General features: G+C 46.5%; 2 protein-coding genes across 2 annotated transcripts; one reads left to right on the top strand and one right to left on the bottom strand.

The window, feature by feature from the left end:
* Window positions 1-1,387: 1,387 nt before the first annotated feature.
* On the top strand, window positions 1,388-6,435 carry LOC119322352 (putative adagio-like protein 2). The gene is made up of 2 exons (XM_037595850.1): window positions 1,388-1,868; window positions 4,206-6,435. The coding sequence occupies exons 1-2, from the start codon at window positions 1,615-1,617 to the stop codon at window positions 5,806-5,808; spliced, it is 1,857 nt and encodes a 618-aa protein (XP_037451747.1). The 5' UTR covers window positions 1,388-1,614; the 3' UTR covers window positions 5,809-6,435.
* Window positions 6,436-8,210: 1,775 nt separating this feature from the next.
* On the bottom strand, window positions 8,211-11,397 carry LOC119322353. Its single transcript, XM_037595851.1, has 3 exons — window positions 11,011-11,397; window positions 9,026-9,987; window positions 8,211-8,679 (listed from the first exon to the last, which is right to left on the bottom strand). Exons 2-3 carry the CDS (start codon window positions 9,946-9,948, stop codon window positions 8,643-8,645), a joined length of 960 nt encoding a protein of 319 aa, XP_037451748.1. The 5' UTR covers window positions 9,949-9,987; window positions 11,011-11,397; the 3' UTR covers window positions 8,211-8,642.
* Window positions 11,398-11,721: the final 324 nt, after the last annotated feature.

Raw genomic sequence — 11,721 nt, forward strand, 5'->3', positions numbered from 1 at the left:
CCTCCCATAGCCACCATCTTGCCGCTAGCCTCGGTCTCTCTCTAACCCTGTCATGCCTCGTCGTCTTCTCCGACGTAGATGTCCCAACTCAGACCCCTAACCTCACCCGCGAATCTTCATCCTTGACGTCATCTCCACTTCGAATTCTTCGCCACCTTTGGCTCCGTCCAAACTTGCCTCCATTGCACGATGTCTCATGATTTGGCTCAATAACCACGAATCAAGAACAATGCATATATGTAATGACAAAATTAGATTACAATTTCGTGAAATTGCGGTCGACTGCAATACAACAAAGCCCATTTAAAAAAACAACACTCAACCATCTCGTCGCACTGCCATGTCACCGTCCCTTGTTCTTAGAGGAGTGGCAAAGAAGCACCGTGGATGTGTATGCGTGCAGGCCGACGGTGCCATAGCAGTTGTGTAAGGGGAGATGAGAAGAGTACGGGAATTTGGCGGGTCAGGGGTCGCAGGGAGTCGGGTACTCCGAGAAATTGCCTCTTACTGCACTACCACTTTGTCAGTGCATCCTCCACCTTTGTTCCCGCCGTCAGACAACACAACCTACTTCGTGAACTCATCCACCTTCTAGCACAACCACAACAACATGTGGGACCGAAAGCCACAGAAAAAAATCCACGCATTAACTGGTAGGTGGGCCAGCCAGCCAAACGAGAAAAATAAAACCTAGAGCCTGACATATGTGGCCCGCAAGCCCTCCTACTGGCCCGACACGTGAGAAAGGCTCATTTCTCTTACGCTAGTAACATAGAAGATGCCATATTTGATATTTCACATCTTGCACGCTAGGGGATAATGCTAGGCGGTTGCATATACGACAGTCGCCTGAAAACACGCCAAACATAAACTCAATTTGGATGAGTCTAAAACCCAATGACTTTTATCCTCTTCGTAAACCGCCAGCTCAACCTCCGGTAACCCGTCCTCCCGCCCAGCCCAACCAGCGGCCTCTAACCCTCGCACCGTGAATGTTCATCCTCGCCGCCGCATCGTCTCCACCGCGCATCGCCGCTGCCTCCGCCTCGGTCCAAACTTACCTCTCCATCTCAACAAACACAAAAATCATAAAACAATTTTGTATAAACATAAAACCAATCAGTACAATTTCATGAAATTACAGTGAGTGCGATATAGCAAAGCCCCTTTAAAAGAAAAGACCAGCACTGATCGATCCGGTCGCACTACCCTGTCCCCGTCCCTTGTGCTCAGCTCAGCGGGAGTGGCCAGAGAACCACCGGCCAGCGCACGCCGGCCCAGCCGCAGATCCCCGCCGTCCACCCTTCCCACGGACGGTCGATATCGCCCTCCCGCCCCCACAAACCAAACCCGGCACGTCCTCTCGTCGTCCTCCACTTGCTCTCGCCCGCCCCCGCCCCCGCCCCCGCGTCGTCCGTCCACTCGTTGCTTCGTCTTCTTCCTCCTCGCCCCAGATTAAATCCGGCTATTTAAATCGAATCCCCCAACGAACTCCCACTTTTCCCCAGCAGCAGCAGCGGCGTCAGCGGAGGAGCAGCGAGCGAGAGAGGAGCCAACCCTAGCGAGGAGCGAGCGAGCGCGCGCCATGGGATAGGTAGTGGTTCTCGGCGGGCCATGGAGTGGGACAGCGACTCGGACGGCAGCGGGGAGGAGGACGAGGAGGAGGAGGAGGAGGGGGTCGGGCCGTGGGGCGCGGATGGGTGCCGGGGCGGCGGCGGGTTCTCGCTGGCGATCGAGGGCGTGCTCGGCGGCGCCTGCGGGCTCGTCGTGTCCGACGCGCTCGAGCCCGACTTCCCCATCATCTACGTCAACCGCGGCTTCGAGGACGCCACCGGGTACCACGCCGAGGAGGTGCTCGGCAGGAACTGGTGAGTGCCCCCCTGCCTCTCAGCCCGCCGATTTTGTCTTCTGCGAGTGATTACGGTCTGGGCGTGCGGCGAATTCGAGCTTTGCCCGGCCACGCGCCCATGGCGCGGGGCGGTGTTGGTTAGTGCTTTTGTGGGGGATCTGAGTACATACTGCTACAATACTAGTTACTGGATTGGAACTGATTTAGTGGAACATAGAGCAGGAATTCGTAGTTCAACTGGTTTGCAATCAAAATTAGTTAGGCGGATACTAGTATATATATTCTGTTTGGTGATTCATCACCATCTGTGTCAAATCAGGGAGATGGTTAGAGGGAGACGATCTCACGGTTTGTTTGCCCTACAATTGGGCCCCTGATCACTTACTTTTCAGTGCTTTATATTTGATGGATTTCAATGAGGGAGATACATACATCTAGCTCCACACTGAGAACGTAGATCTACCTCCCCGCTGAGAACAGTAAAGGAAGCCATATTGTAGTTAGGAGTCAGAGTATTAGTTATGGTTTGGGCATGCGGCGAGTTCGAGCTTTGGCGACACGCCATGGGTGTGTGGGTGGTGCTGGTTTATGTGTTGTGGGGGATCTGGCTTCTGAGTACATGCTGCTAATGCTAGTTATTGGATTGAAAGTGATTTAGTGGAATAAAGAGCAGGAACTAGTAGTTCATTTTTGGTTTGCAAAATTAGTTAGTGTATACTAGTATATATAATCTGTTTGGTGCTGATACCATCAGTGTCAAATGAGGCAGATGGTTAGTGAGAGACATGAGCTCACCGTTTGTTTGTGGGTGCTGCAATTGGGCCCATGAACACTTACTTTTCAGTGATTCATATTAGGTGAATTTCGACGAAAGAGATACACACATCTAGCTCCACTCTGAGTCTCTGAGAACATGCATCTAATTCCCCACTGAGAGCAGTAAAGGAAGCCATATCGTAGTTAGGAGTCCAGAGTATTCTAGTCCAGTTAAGGGCTTTGTTGACACGGAAAAAACATCAACTGGAATCATGATGTTAATGTTAATTACTTAAAACATCAGATCAGAAGCATCAGAAAGAGACCATACTAACAATTAAAGTGATATGTGGTTGGTTAGCTGCCTATCTGCTCTTCTACTCCAACAAAAAACTAACCAGTTAGTTACTATATGGTTGCACTTCTACGATGAGTTATCTTTGTCTTCAGGTGTTGTGCTTCTGTTAATTATTCATTGGAAATTAATTTAGGATGGAACACCTGCCTGCTTTTTATTAGGATGTCAGTCCTCTTTGAGTTTATATAGTGTGAAATAACTAGAGTGTTTGTGGATTCTATAATCAACTCTTGGTTTTTAACACTACCTTTAATTTTGCTTGCCCTTCCTCTAGTAGTACTTCCCTGGTTGGTGACCTTCTATTTTGAAAAAAGTTAACTCTATCAGTTTTTTTGTTGTTGCTAGAAGTGTGGTCTAAGATTAAATATTCAGCTAGTCAACTGTCTTAGGCTTGAAAAAATTATGCTATGTGGAGAAGCAGTAAGAAGGATCACCACCAATTTAGCATCAGGTCTAATTATTATTTAACAAAGCTGAGCAGAAAGGAAAACGATCAGTTTGTGGTTGATGATGTTTGAGAGATGTGGCTATATGTTCATGAAACGGTGTTCACTTGACAAAACATCATAAAAATATATTTTTCTTGTTAGAATAAATTGAAATAATGAAATGTCAATTAAAAGCTGAAACAGCAACTAATACTTAGTTAAAGGCTCTCTGCCTGATATACAAGAGTTTTTTTTGTGTGTGTGTGTGTGTGCAACAAGGCGGGATTAGATGAACATCAAATGTTTTAGAGGAAGGTAAACAAAATACATTAGATCGTTCAGCGCTGTAAACTGTTCTACTAATACATCTGTTTAGAAGTTTTCTGGATACACATATGCACTCCTATGTTGTTTATGCAAGATAATAATGGGAGCTTTGGTAGAGGTGGCTGAACTAATGGTGGTCTTCAGTATTATGGGGGCTAAAGTAGTTGAGACAACTCAATTTTTGGGTGCTTAAATAGTGAAGTTGTGAGGAGCTCCTGAACATAACTTGTTTTGCTGATGTTATTACTTATCATACCATCATGGACAGAAATAAAAGAAATAGTACATATAGTCGAGCTATTAATCAACTTGCTAGCAACACCAATATACATTTCATCTTTGCTAATGTAATATATTTGGTCAATTTCTCAATGTTTGATTTCGATTTTGAGTTATCACGTAACTTAGTTGAACACGTTACATTCGCCATTTTACTTTTCTTATTTTACCTCTGTTATTGACAATTGTTTTGGTATCTTTTCTGCAGCCGGTTTTTGCAATGCAGAGGACCATTTGCTCAGAGGAGACATCCTCTTGTTGATGCTATAGTAGTTACTGAGATTCAGAGATGCCTAGAGGAAGGAACTGGGTTCCAGGGTGATCTGCTGAATTTTAGGAAAGATGGTTCCCCATTTATGACGAGTCTGCAACTAAAGCCCATATATGGAGATGATGAAACAATAACCCATTATATGGGCATTCAGTTCTTCAACGATTGTAATGTTGATTTGGGACCTTTGCCTGGCTCTATGGCAAAGGAAGTTGTGAGATCAATATGGATTACACCAGATAATACCCTCCGGCCAAGTCCAACAGGGAAGGGTAACTTTTGCTCTGAGTATTCTCATCTCTTCCAACTGAGTGATGAGGTACTGTGCCAGAAGATCCTATCAAGATTGTCACCTAGGGATATAGCGTCTGTGAACTCTGTATGTAAACGTTTGTATCACATGACAAAGAATGATCACCTTTGGAGAATGGTTTGTCAGAATGCATGGGGCAACGACGCAACTCGGGCTCTTGAGAATGTGGCTGGCACAAAAAGTTTGGCATGGGGACGGCTAGCAAGGGAGTTGACTACACTGGAAGCCGTCACCTGGAAGAAATTGACGATCGGGGGTTCAGTGGAGCCATCTCGCTGTAACTTCAGTGCTTGTGCTGTAGGAAACCGTGTTGTCCTGTTCGGTGGGGAAGGTGTTAACGCACAGCCGATGAATGATACATTTGTGCTGGATTTGAGTGCGAGCAAGCCAGAGTGGAGGCACGTCAATGTGGGGTTGGCTCCTCCTGGCCGCTGGGGCCATACCCTGTCATGCCTAAATGGATCGCTGTTGGTTCTGTTTGGTGGATGTGGAGGCCAGGGCCTGCTCAATGACGTGTTTATTCTGGATTTGGATGCAAAACATCCTACATGGCGTGAGATTTTTGGCCTTACACCACCGGTTCCACGGTCATGGCATAGCTCTTGCACACTGGATGGATCAAAGCTGGTGGTTTCTGGTGGCTGTGCCGACTCTGGTGTGCTCCTAAGTGATACCCATCTTCTGGATGTAACAATGGAAAGGCCTGTTTGGAGGGAGATACCTGCACCTTGGACTCCGCCTTCTAGGTTGGGGCACTCGCTCTCTGTCTACGATGGCCGGAAAATCCTGATGTTTGGTGGCCTTGCCAAAAGCGGCCCTTTGCGACTCAGGTCTGGCGATGTATTCACAATGGACTTGAGTGATGCTGTGCCGTCCTGGCGGTGCATCACCGGTAGTGGAATGCCAGGAGCCTGTAACCCCGCTGGGGTTGGTCCGCCTCCTCGCCTTGATCATGTTGCCGTGAGCCTACCGGGAGGTAGAATTATGATATTTGGTGGCTCAGTAGCAGGTCTTCACTCCGCTTCACAGCTCTACCTCCTGGATCCGACCGAAGAGAAACCCACCTGGAGAATACTGAACGTCCCAGGGCGCCCTCCGAGGTTTGCTTGGGGACACAGCACGTGTGTCATGGAAGGATCAAAGGCAATAGTTCTTGGAGGACAAACTGGAGAGGAGTGGACGCTGACTGAAATACACGAGCTCTCTCTGGCGAGCTCGTTAGTTTGAGACCAGAAAGTCTCCAGCAAAGCTCACCGGTTCCTGAAAGCCATGCAAATGGGAATGGTACTCTCGTGTGTGTATGATTGGAAGACCAGTCTCTAGTAGATCAAACCTGGCTACTCTAGCAATGTTTCAGAGTCGCCTCGTGTAGTCTATGAAGTAGGAATACGTTCTCTCCGCTGCTGCTGTTTGTTTGGTCTACTACAAGGTAACTAATCATCATCCATAACCCTCAATGTGTGTTGTTCTCGTCAGATGTTTCCAGCACTCTGATAGGGAACACAAAAGGGACTGGCGTCGTATACCTGGAGTCTCCGGCGCAACACTTATGTGGCTCGGCCCCCTGGCACTGCCGTGGCGACACTGATGATGTTGTAATTGGTCCTGAAATTTCAACCGCCCACCGGTTATGTTGAGCTTTGCTTTTCTGTACCTTGTATGTTTTCCGCGAGCTGCTTGGTTACTCCTCTCACATTGTTTGTTTACTAATACCGCTGACAAAAACTTTTTCAGTTTATACCTTTGTAAGTTGTAACTCTGATTGTAGCTAAAAAGTTATCAGGACTGGTTGTATGGAAAAACAGGGAGAGTTTTGCTTCCCCGCGACATTTGTTGTGGATTGTAATTTTCACAGCTTACAAGGATCTTTCTACAAAATAAATAATGGCCATAAGTTGATATCTATATCTATACCTATTTTTTTTACTAATAAAAAAATAGGTATTCTTAGTCCGTCATGCTATTTTGTAGAAAACCCCCCGATGTTTCTGGCATTAAACCCGCAGTACATATTAAATGTTTTTTAAAATACTCATATCTTTTAAACTGTAATTCCAAATTTAACATATTATATATGAAATTTGATTAGAGAAATATGTAGAATCTAAATATGATGTTATTTTAACTGTTAACAATTTAAAAAATACTATCTAGGCTGCAATGTTAATCAACAATGCATTATCCATCTTTTTTCATACCGGTATTGATTCAGATTGGGGATGAACACCTCAGCAAAATCAGCATTGGACATCAAATTGAAAATAAATAAAAGAGAATATGCAGAGGAGATCCGATAAAGATGAGATGTTGCACTATTCTCCTATATATAAGAAGAAGAAAAAAGAGGACATGCATGAAAAGGGTAAAAAAGGAGGCATGCATGACAAAAAATAAAATAAAAGACAAGTTTGATAAGAAAAAAAAGACAAGTTTATTAAGAAATAAATAGTGATGAAACAGGGACCAATACCTATGACATGTATGACTAGAAATAGTGATGAAATAGGAGCGCAAGTACCTGCTTCAACATGAAACCGTAAAAAAGTGTTCTTTTCCAAAAAAAAAATCTCCTTTTATGATTAAAAAATCATGTATCTTTTTAACAACATTTTTAACTCTTCATGTATTTAAGAAATGGCTACAAAATCTCAGATTATAGAACATTTTTTGTAAAACAAGTATGTATGGTATTTTTTTTCTTCCGTTGCAACGCACGGGCCCTTTTGTACATACTTATGATGGGACGAGGATCCCTGCCGTACGGCACCCTACAGTTCCCTCACTGACACGTGGGCCCGCAGGGAGCCGGATCCCTTATGATGCCACTTTGGGACCTGGTTTCTGGGAAGAATGAAAGCTCCCACCAGCTCTAACAAACCCCCGTTTCCAGCCCCTGATTGGATGCTAGTAGTTGCTTTTGCGTGAACAGTTAGGAACCCCCGCTACTTGCGCAAATATCGTCGAATTGCGTGGCGCAAAGCGTGGTTTACTGAAAACAACAGCTATCCCAATACTGCTGCAACCATGACATGACAAGTAGTATTACTATGTAAACCATGGTTCCGTGGCCACGGCCGATGATCAAGCCGTGCAAGCAAGTTAACTGAGCATCATCAGCTGTTGCGTCTTGTAAAGAAAGCGCGAAACAAACAGGATTCCAAAAGGCATCTCCAACCCGTTAACGGAAGTCCAAGTCTAACCCGGAATCATGCAGCAAAGCGGTTGACGGAAGCAACCACACAAGGTTCAGGATCAGGATCAGGACGGGCATTGGCAGGTCCGCCCCCGCACGCAAATCGCCGTCAGATGTACTAGGAGTAGCACACAAGTGGCATTCGTTCAGACACATCCCAGCACGGAAGCCTCTTCTTTCGCAACAAGCCCAGCAGCACAAGGGAGGCACAGCACACAACCAAACACCAAACACATACAGAAACCTTCATATTTTCACAGAAAAACTTCATAACAGCCATCGCGCACCAAGATCTTCGTGGCGGTGGCGGTGTTTTTTTCTTTCTTTTACATGCAGGCGGTTCCACGGGCCGAAACCAAGATCCGGCGCTGCTACAAGGTAGTGAAAGGGAGTAAACATTTACATGAACAACCTATAAAACGGACGGCAAGGCCTGTTTCCTGACGAACAATGACGGTAAAATGTACGTGCACACTGGATTCAGTGAGTCTTGGGTAGCAGGAGACATAACGAAACGCGCAGAGGCGGATCCCAAATCACAACCTTCTTTCTACAGGAAAGAGAAATCCATTCCAAAGCCTTTCTCCGACTATTATCGCGCACGGAAGATCCCTTCCGTGGCGGCGGTTGTTTTTCACATACAGTGGTTTCGCGCACGGAAACCGAGGCATACATTGCTATAATAAGGTAGTGAAAGCTGAATATTTACATGAATGAAGAACCTAAAAATGGTAGAGACCTGTGAACAATAACGGGGGAAGGCCTGCTGCTGCTATCGTCTATGCACACGAAATACGGGCTTGGATAGCAGAGAAGAGGGTGGAGGTGGGATGCTTCTGAACTTCCTGATTGCTGCTGCATTGCGATCCTAGGCGTGCGCGCGTCGGCGGACATACCTGGGATCCCTGGATTGATCAAAAAAAGAAAAGAAAAAGAAATGGTGTATCAGAGACTGCCGAAGTGAAACATGAGCAGCTAGGATTTGTTAACAGTTTCTGGTAATATAACTGTTTTTACAGTTATAAATGCGGCATACACTAGCGCTGAATTTGAAAGGATAAAGAAATTGTTCAGGACAATAAAATCTAGTAGTGGTTAAAGTGGCACCTTATTGATCCTTGAAAGCATAAAAATGTTACTACTCTTCGATGGCCAGAGAGAGGTAATTCTCTTAGCCACAGGCCAATGACAGAAAGCGGCCCTTTAAAAAAAAATGACAGTAAACAGGGGAAGCAAAGTATATGCACACACCTGTAATGACTGGCCATTCTCCTGGATGCTGCACTAGGCATTGCCCCTGTAACAAGATATTCATCATCTATTCCATCAAATCTGATTTCCCTTATGTCAACTGCTCGGGCTGGAACGTCGATGGTGAAGCTTTCCTGACCAGACCTGTTGCCGGCCCTCCTTCCACCACTTCTCCTTTCCCTTGTCCTTGCTCTTCTCCGGCCTCTCGAAGACCCGAACGACTTGCAGAAAATACAGGACGTCCACCAGTTTCCCCTGACCCTGTGGAGAACTTCATAGTCGTCTCCAGCATCATCGTCCCCATACTCGATGACATAGTCTCCCAGAACTATGCTGTTAGGCACCTGCGCGTGTATCGTGCTCAAGACGTCGATGATATCAGACGACTGCTGGAAATTCTCCCAGTCAACTCGGCGAGCGGGGTCGATCTCCGAAGGGCGCGAGTTCGGGTGCTTCTGCTGGGTGTGCTTCTGAAGCTCGTGGAAGTTGCCAATGTATGAACAGCAGCTCTCTTCGCAGCATCTTTTCTTCTGGTTGAGGTGCTGTCGCGCCTCGCCGATGACAGCCCACCCGATGACATCGCCTCTACACAACGGGCAAGCCGGGTGGTTGTTTGTGTTTGAAGAGATGAAATGGATGCTGTCACGGGGGGCGATGTTAACGGCCGAGACCTTCACGTTCACCGGCTGCCCATGGGCACTCTTAAACCGCTCGAGGCAGTTCGAACGGGACTTGTCGGTGTCGCATACGAATGGCCGGCAACCCTTCTCATAAGATGTGCACCTCAGCAAGACCGCGTTGTGAGGAAAATCGAGACAGATCGGGCAAGTAACGTCCTCCGTCCAACTCTTGTCGAGCTGTATGTCGAGATCAAAAGAGCTGGGCTTCACCACCTTCTTCATCACCAGATTTCCTGAACCCATGCTGAGCTTTGCCTACCAAATGTATCTTTTCATGACAGCCTGCATGTTATAAAGCAGCATGTCAACTTAGTCTGTCGCTCCCATAAGCAATAAAAGCAGCAAGACTCTGCATCCCCATCACTACAGCAATATCACCATAAACCTAAGAAGCTACTACAAAGATGGTACAACAGCAACTTTCCAGATCAGCCTAGTTAACTAGATACGGATCCAATTAATTTGCCTCACACCTATCACCTCCCTTGACCAAGTAATGTGCAACCTAAAGCTTTCAGGTACCCCAGCCTAGTTCATGACAGCATCACATCATTTGTCAGGAAAAAAAGGTTATGGATCATAATGATCTTGCTTTGTCACATAACATCTCATACCATGTGCTTGAGCAATAGTACCATTGAGAATTAGGAATTTACTATGGCCACCAAGTGTATAATTCAAATGTGCAAGAGAGGAAAAACCAAGCCATCTTACTTGTGTGCTACAAATTGTATGAAAACATTCCACCTGAAATGCCTAAACATTTAAAGAGATTGACCGCAACCCACCATTCAGCGGAAGACAAAAACAAGCAGTTCCAGAAATTGGGGAAAGAATCCTAAAACAACATGGAAGCATCACATGCCCTGCTTTGTTTCTTTTCTTTTTCACAAAGATCACATGCCCTGATGAATCAGGCAGCACAGTAAACTAATCAACACACTTATAGAAAAAAAAAACTGGAGCAGATTCCCACAGGAAATTAATCAAAATCTATGCGGCAACTAGCCGAAAGGCAGCAAGTTAAACCCATCCAACACGCACCAAGAAAAAGAGTAATCAAGAAGATCCCTAAACCCAAAATTAGTCCTGCTAAACTCGCCGAACGGACACCACAAGGGGGCAAACAAGAAATAACTCACACAGATACGGCTACACGACGAAGTAAAAAGTGCTGGGAGGGAAAAAATCCGTACAGAAATCACACAGCGGCGCGGATCCATGCCAAATCTTCAAAATTGCCGAAAGGGGGAGAACCAGGAGAAGGAATGAAGAGGGGACAGGGGGGCAGAGAGAGAGACGCACCGCGGACGAGGTCGCGCCGTGCCGCCGGCCGGAGAGAGCTGGAAACCCCCCGACAGAGACGGGAACGCCGCCGCCTCCTTCCCTCCCAACCTCTCTCTCTCTCTCTCTCTCTCTCTCTCTCTCTCTCTCTCTCTGACTAGAACCTTTCTCCTCTGACTCTCCCTCTCTCTCTGACTCGCCAAATGGAGGAGGAGAGGAGCGCCTTTCTATTCCCTCGGATTCGCAGCGCCACCGGTCCACCACCACGAGCCGACTACTACTACTAGTAGTACCCCCGCAGGCATAAAAACCCCAACTTTTCCATGCCCCCGCGAGGAAACCGATATTTTTATATGGGCATTCTCCCCTGTTTCGTTCGGTGCGTGGTGGGATGAGATGACTCGGTGGGAGGGACGACGACGGGGAGAAAGAGAGAGAAAGTCCGCGGCCCGGGGTAGAGATAGAGAGAGAAAGCAGGGTGATGCATACGACTCCAAAGCAACCAACGTCTAGTGCTGCACCCCTCTCTCTCTCTCTAAACTTCGCCATCATCGCCTCACCTCGCTGCCCTTTTCAACGCTTCGCTTTATTTTTTTTCCTCCTCTTTATTCGGAAATGACGAGAACGCCCCTAGGAGCACTAGTAGTACAATTTTCTGCTGACGCTGTCATTTTTCCTTCTTTTGATTGAGGGAATTCTGCTGCTGACGCTGTCTTTAATTCACACCGCGAG

This window comes from Triticum dicoccoides, chromosome 6B (genome assembly GCF_002162155.2).
Source record: "Triticum dicoccoides isolate Atlit2015 ecotype Zavitan chromosome 6B, WEW_v2.0, whole genome shotgun sequence".
Classification (NCBI taxonomy): domain Eukaryota; kingdom Viridiplantae; phylum Streptophyta; class Magnoliopsida; order Poales; family Poaceae; genus Triticum; species Triticum dicoccoides.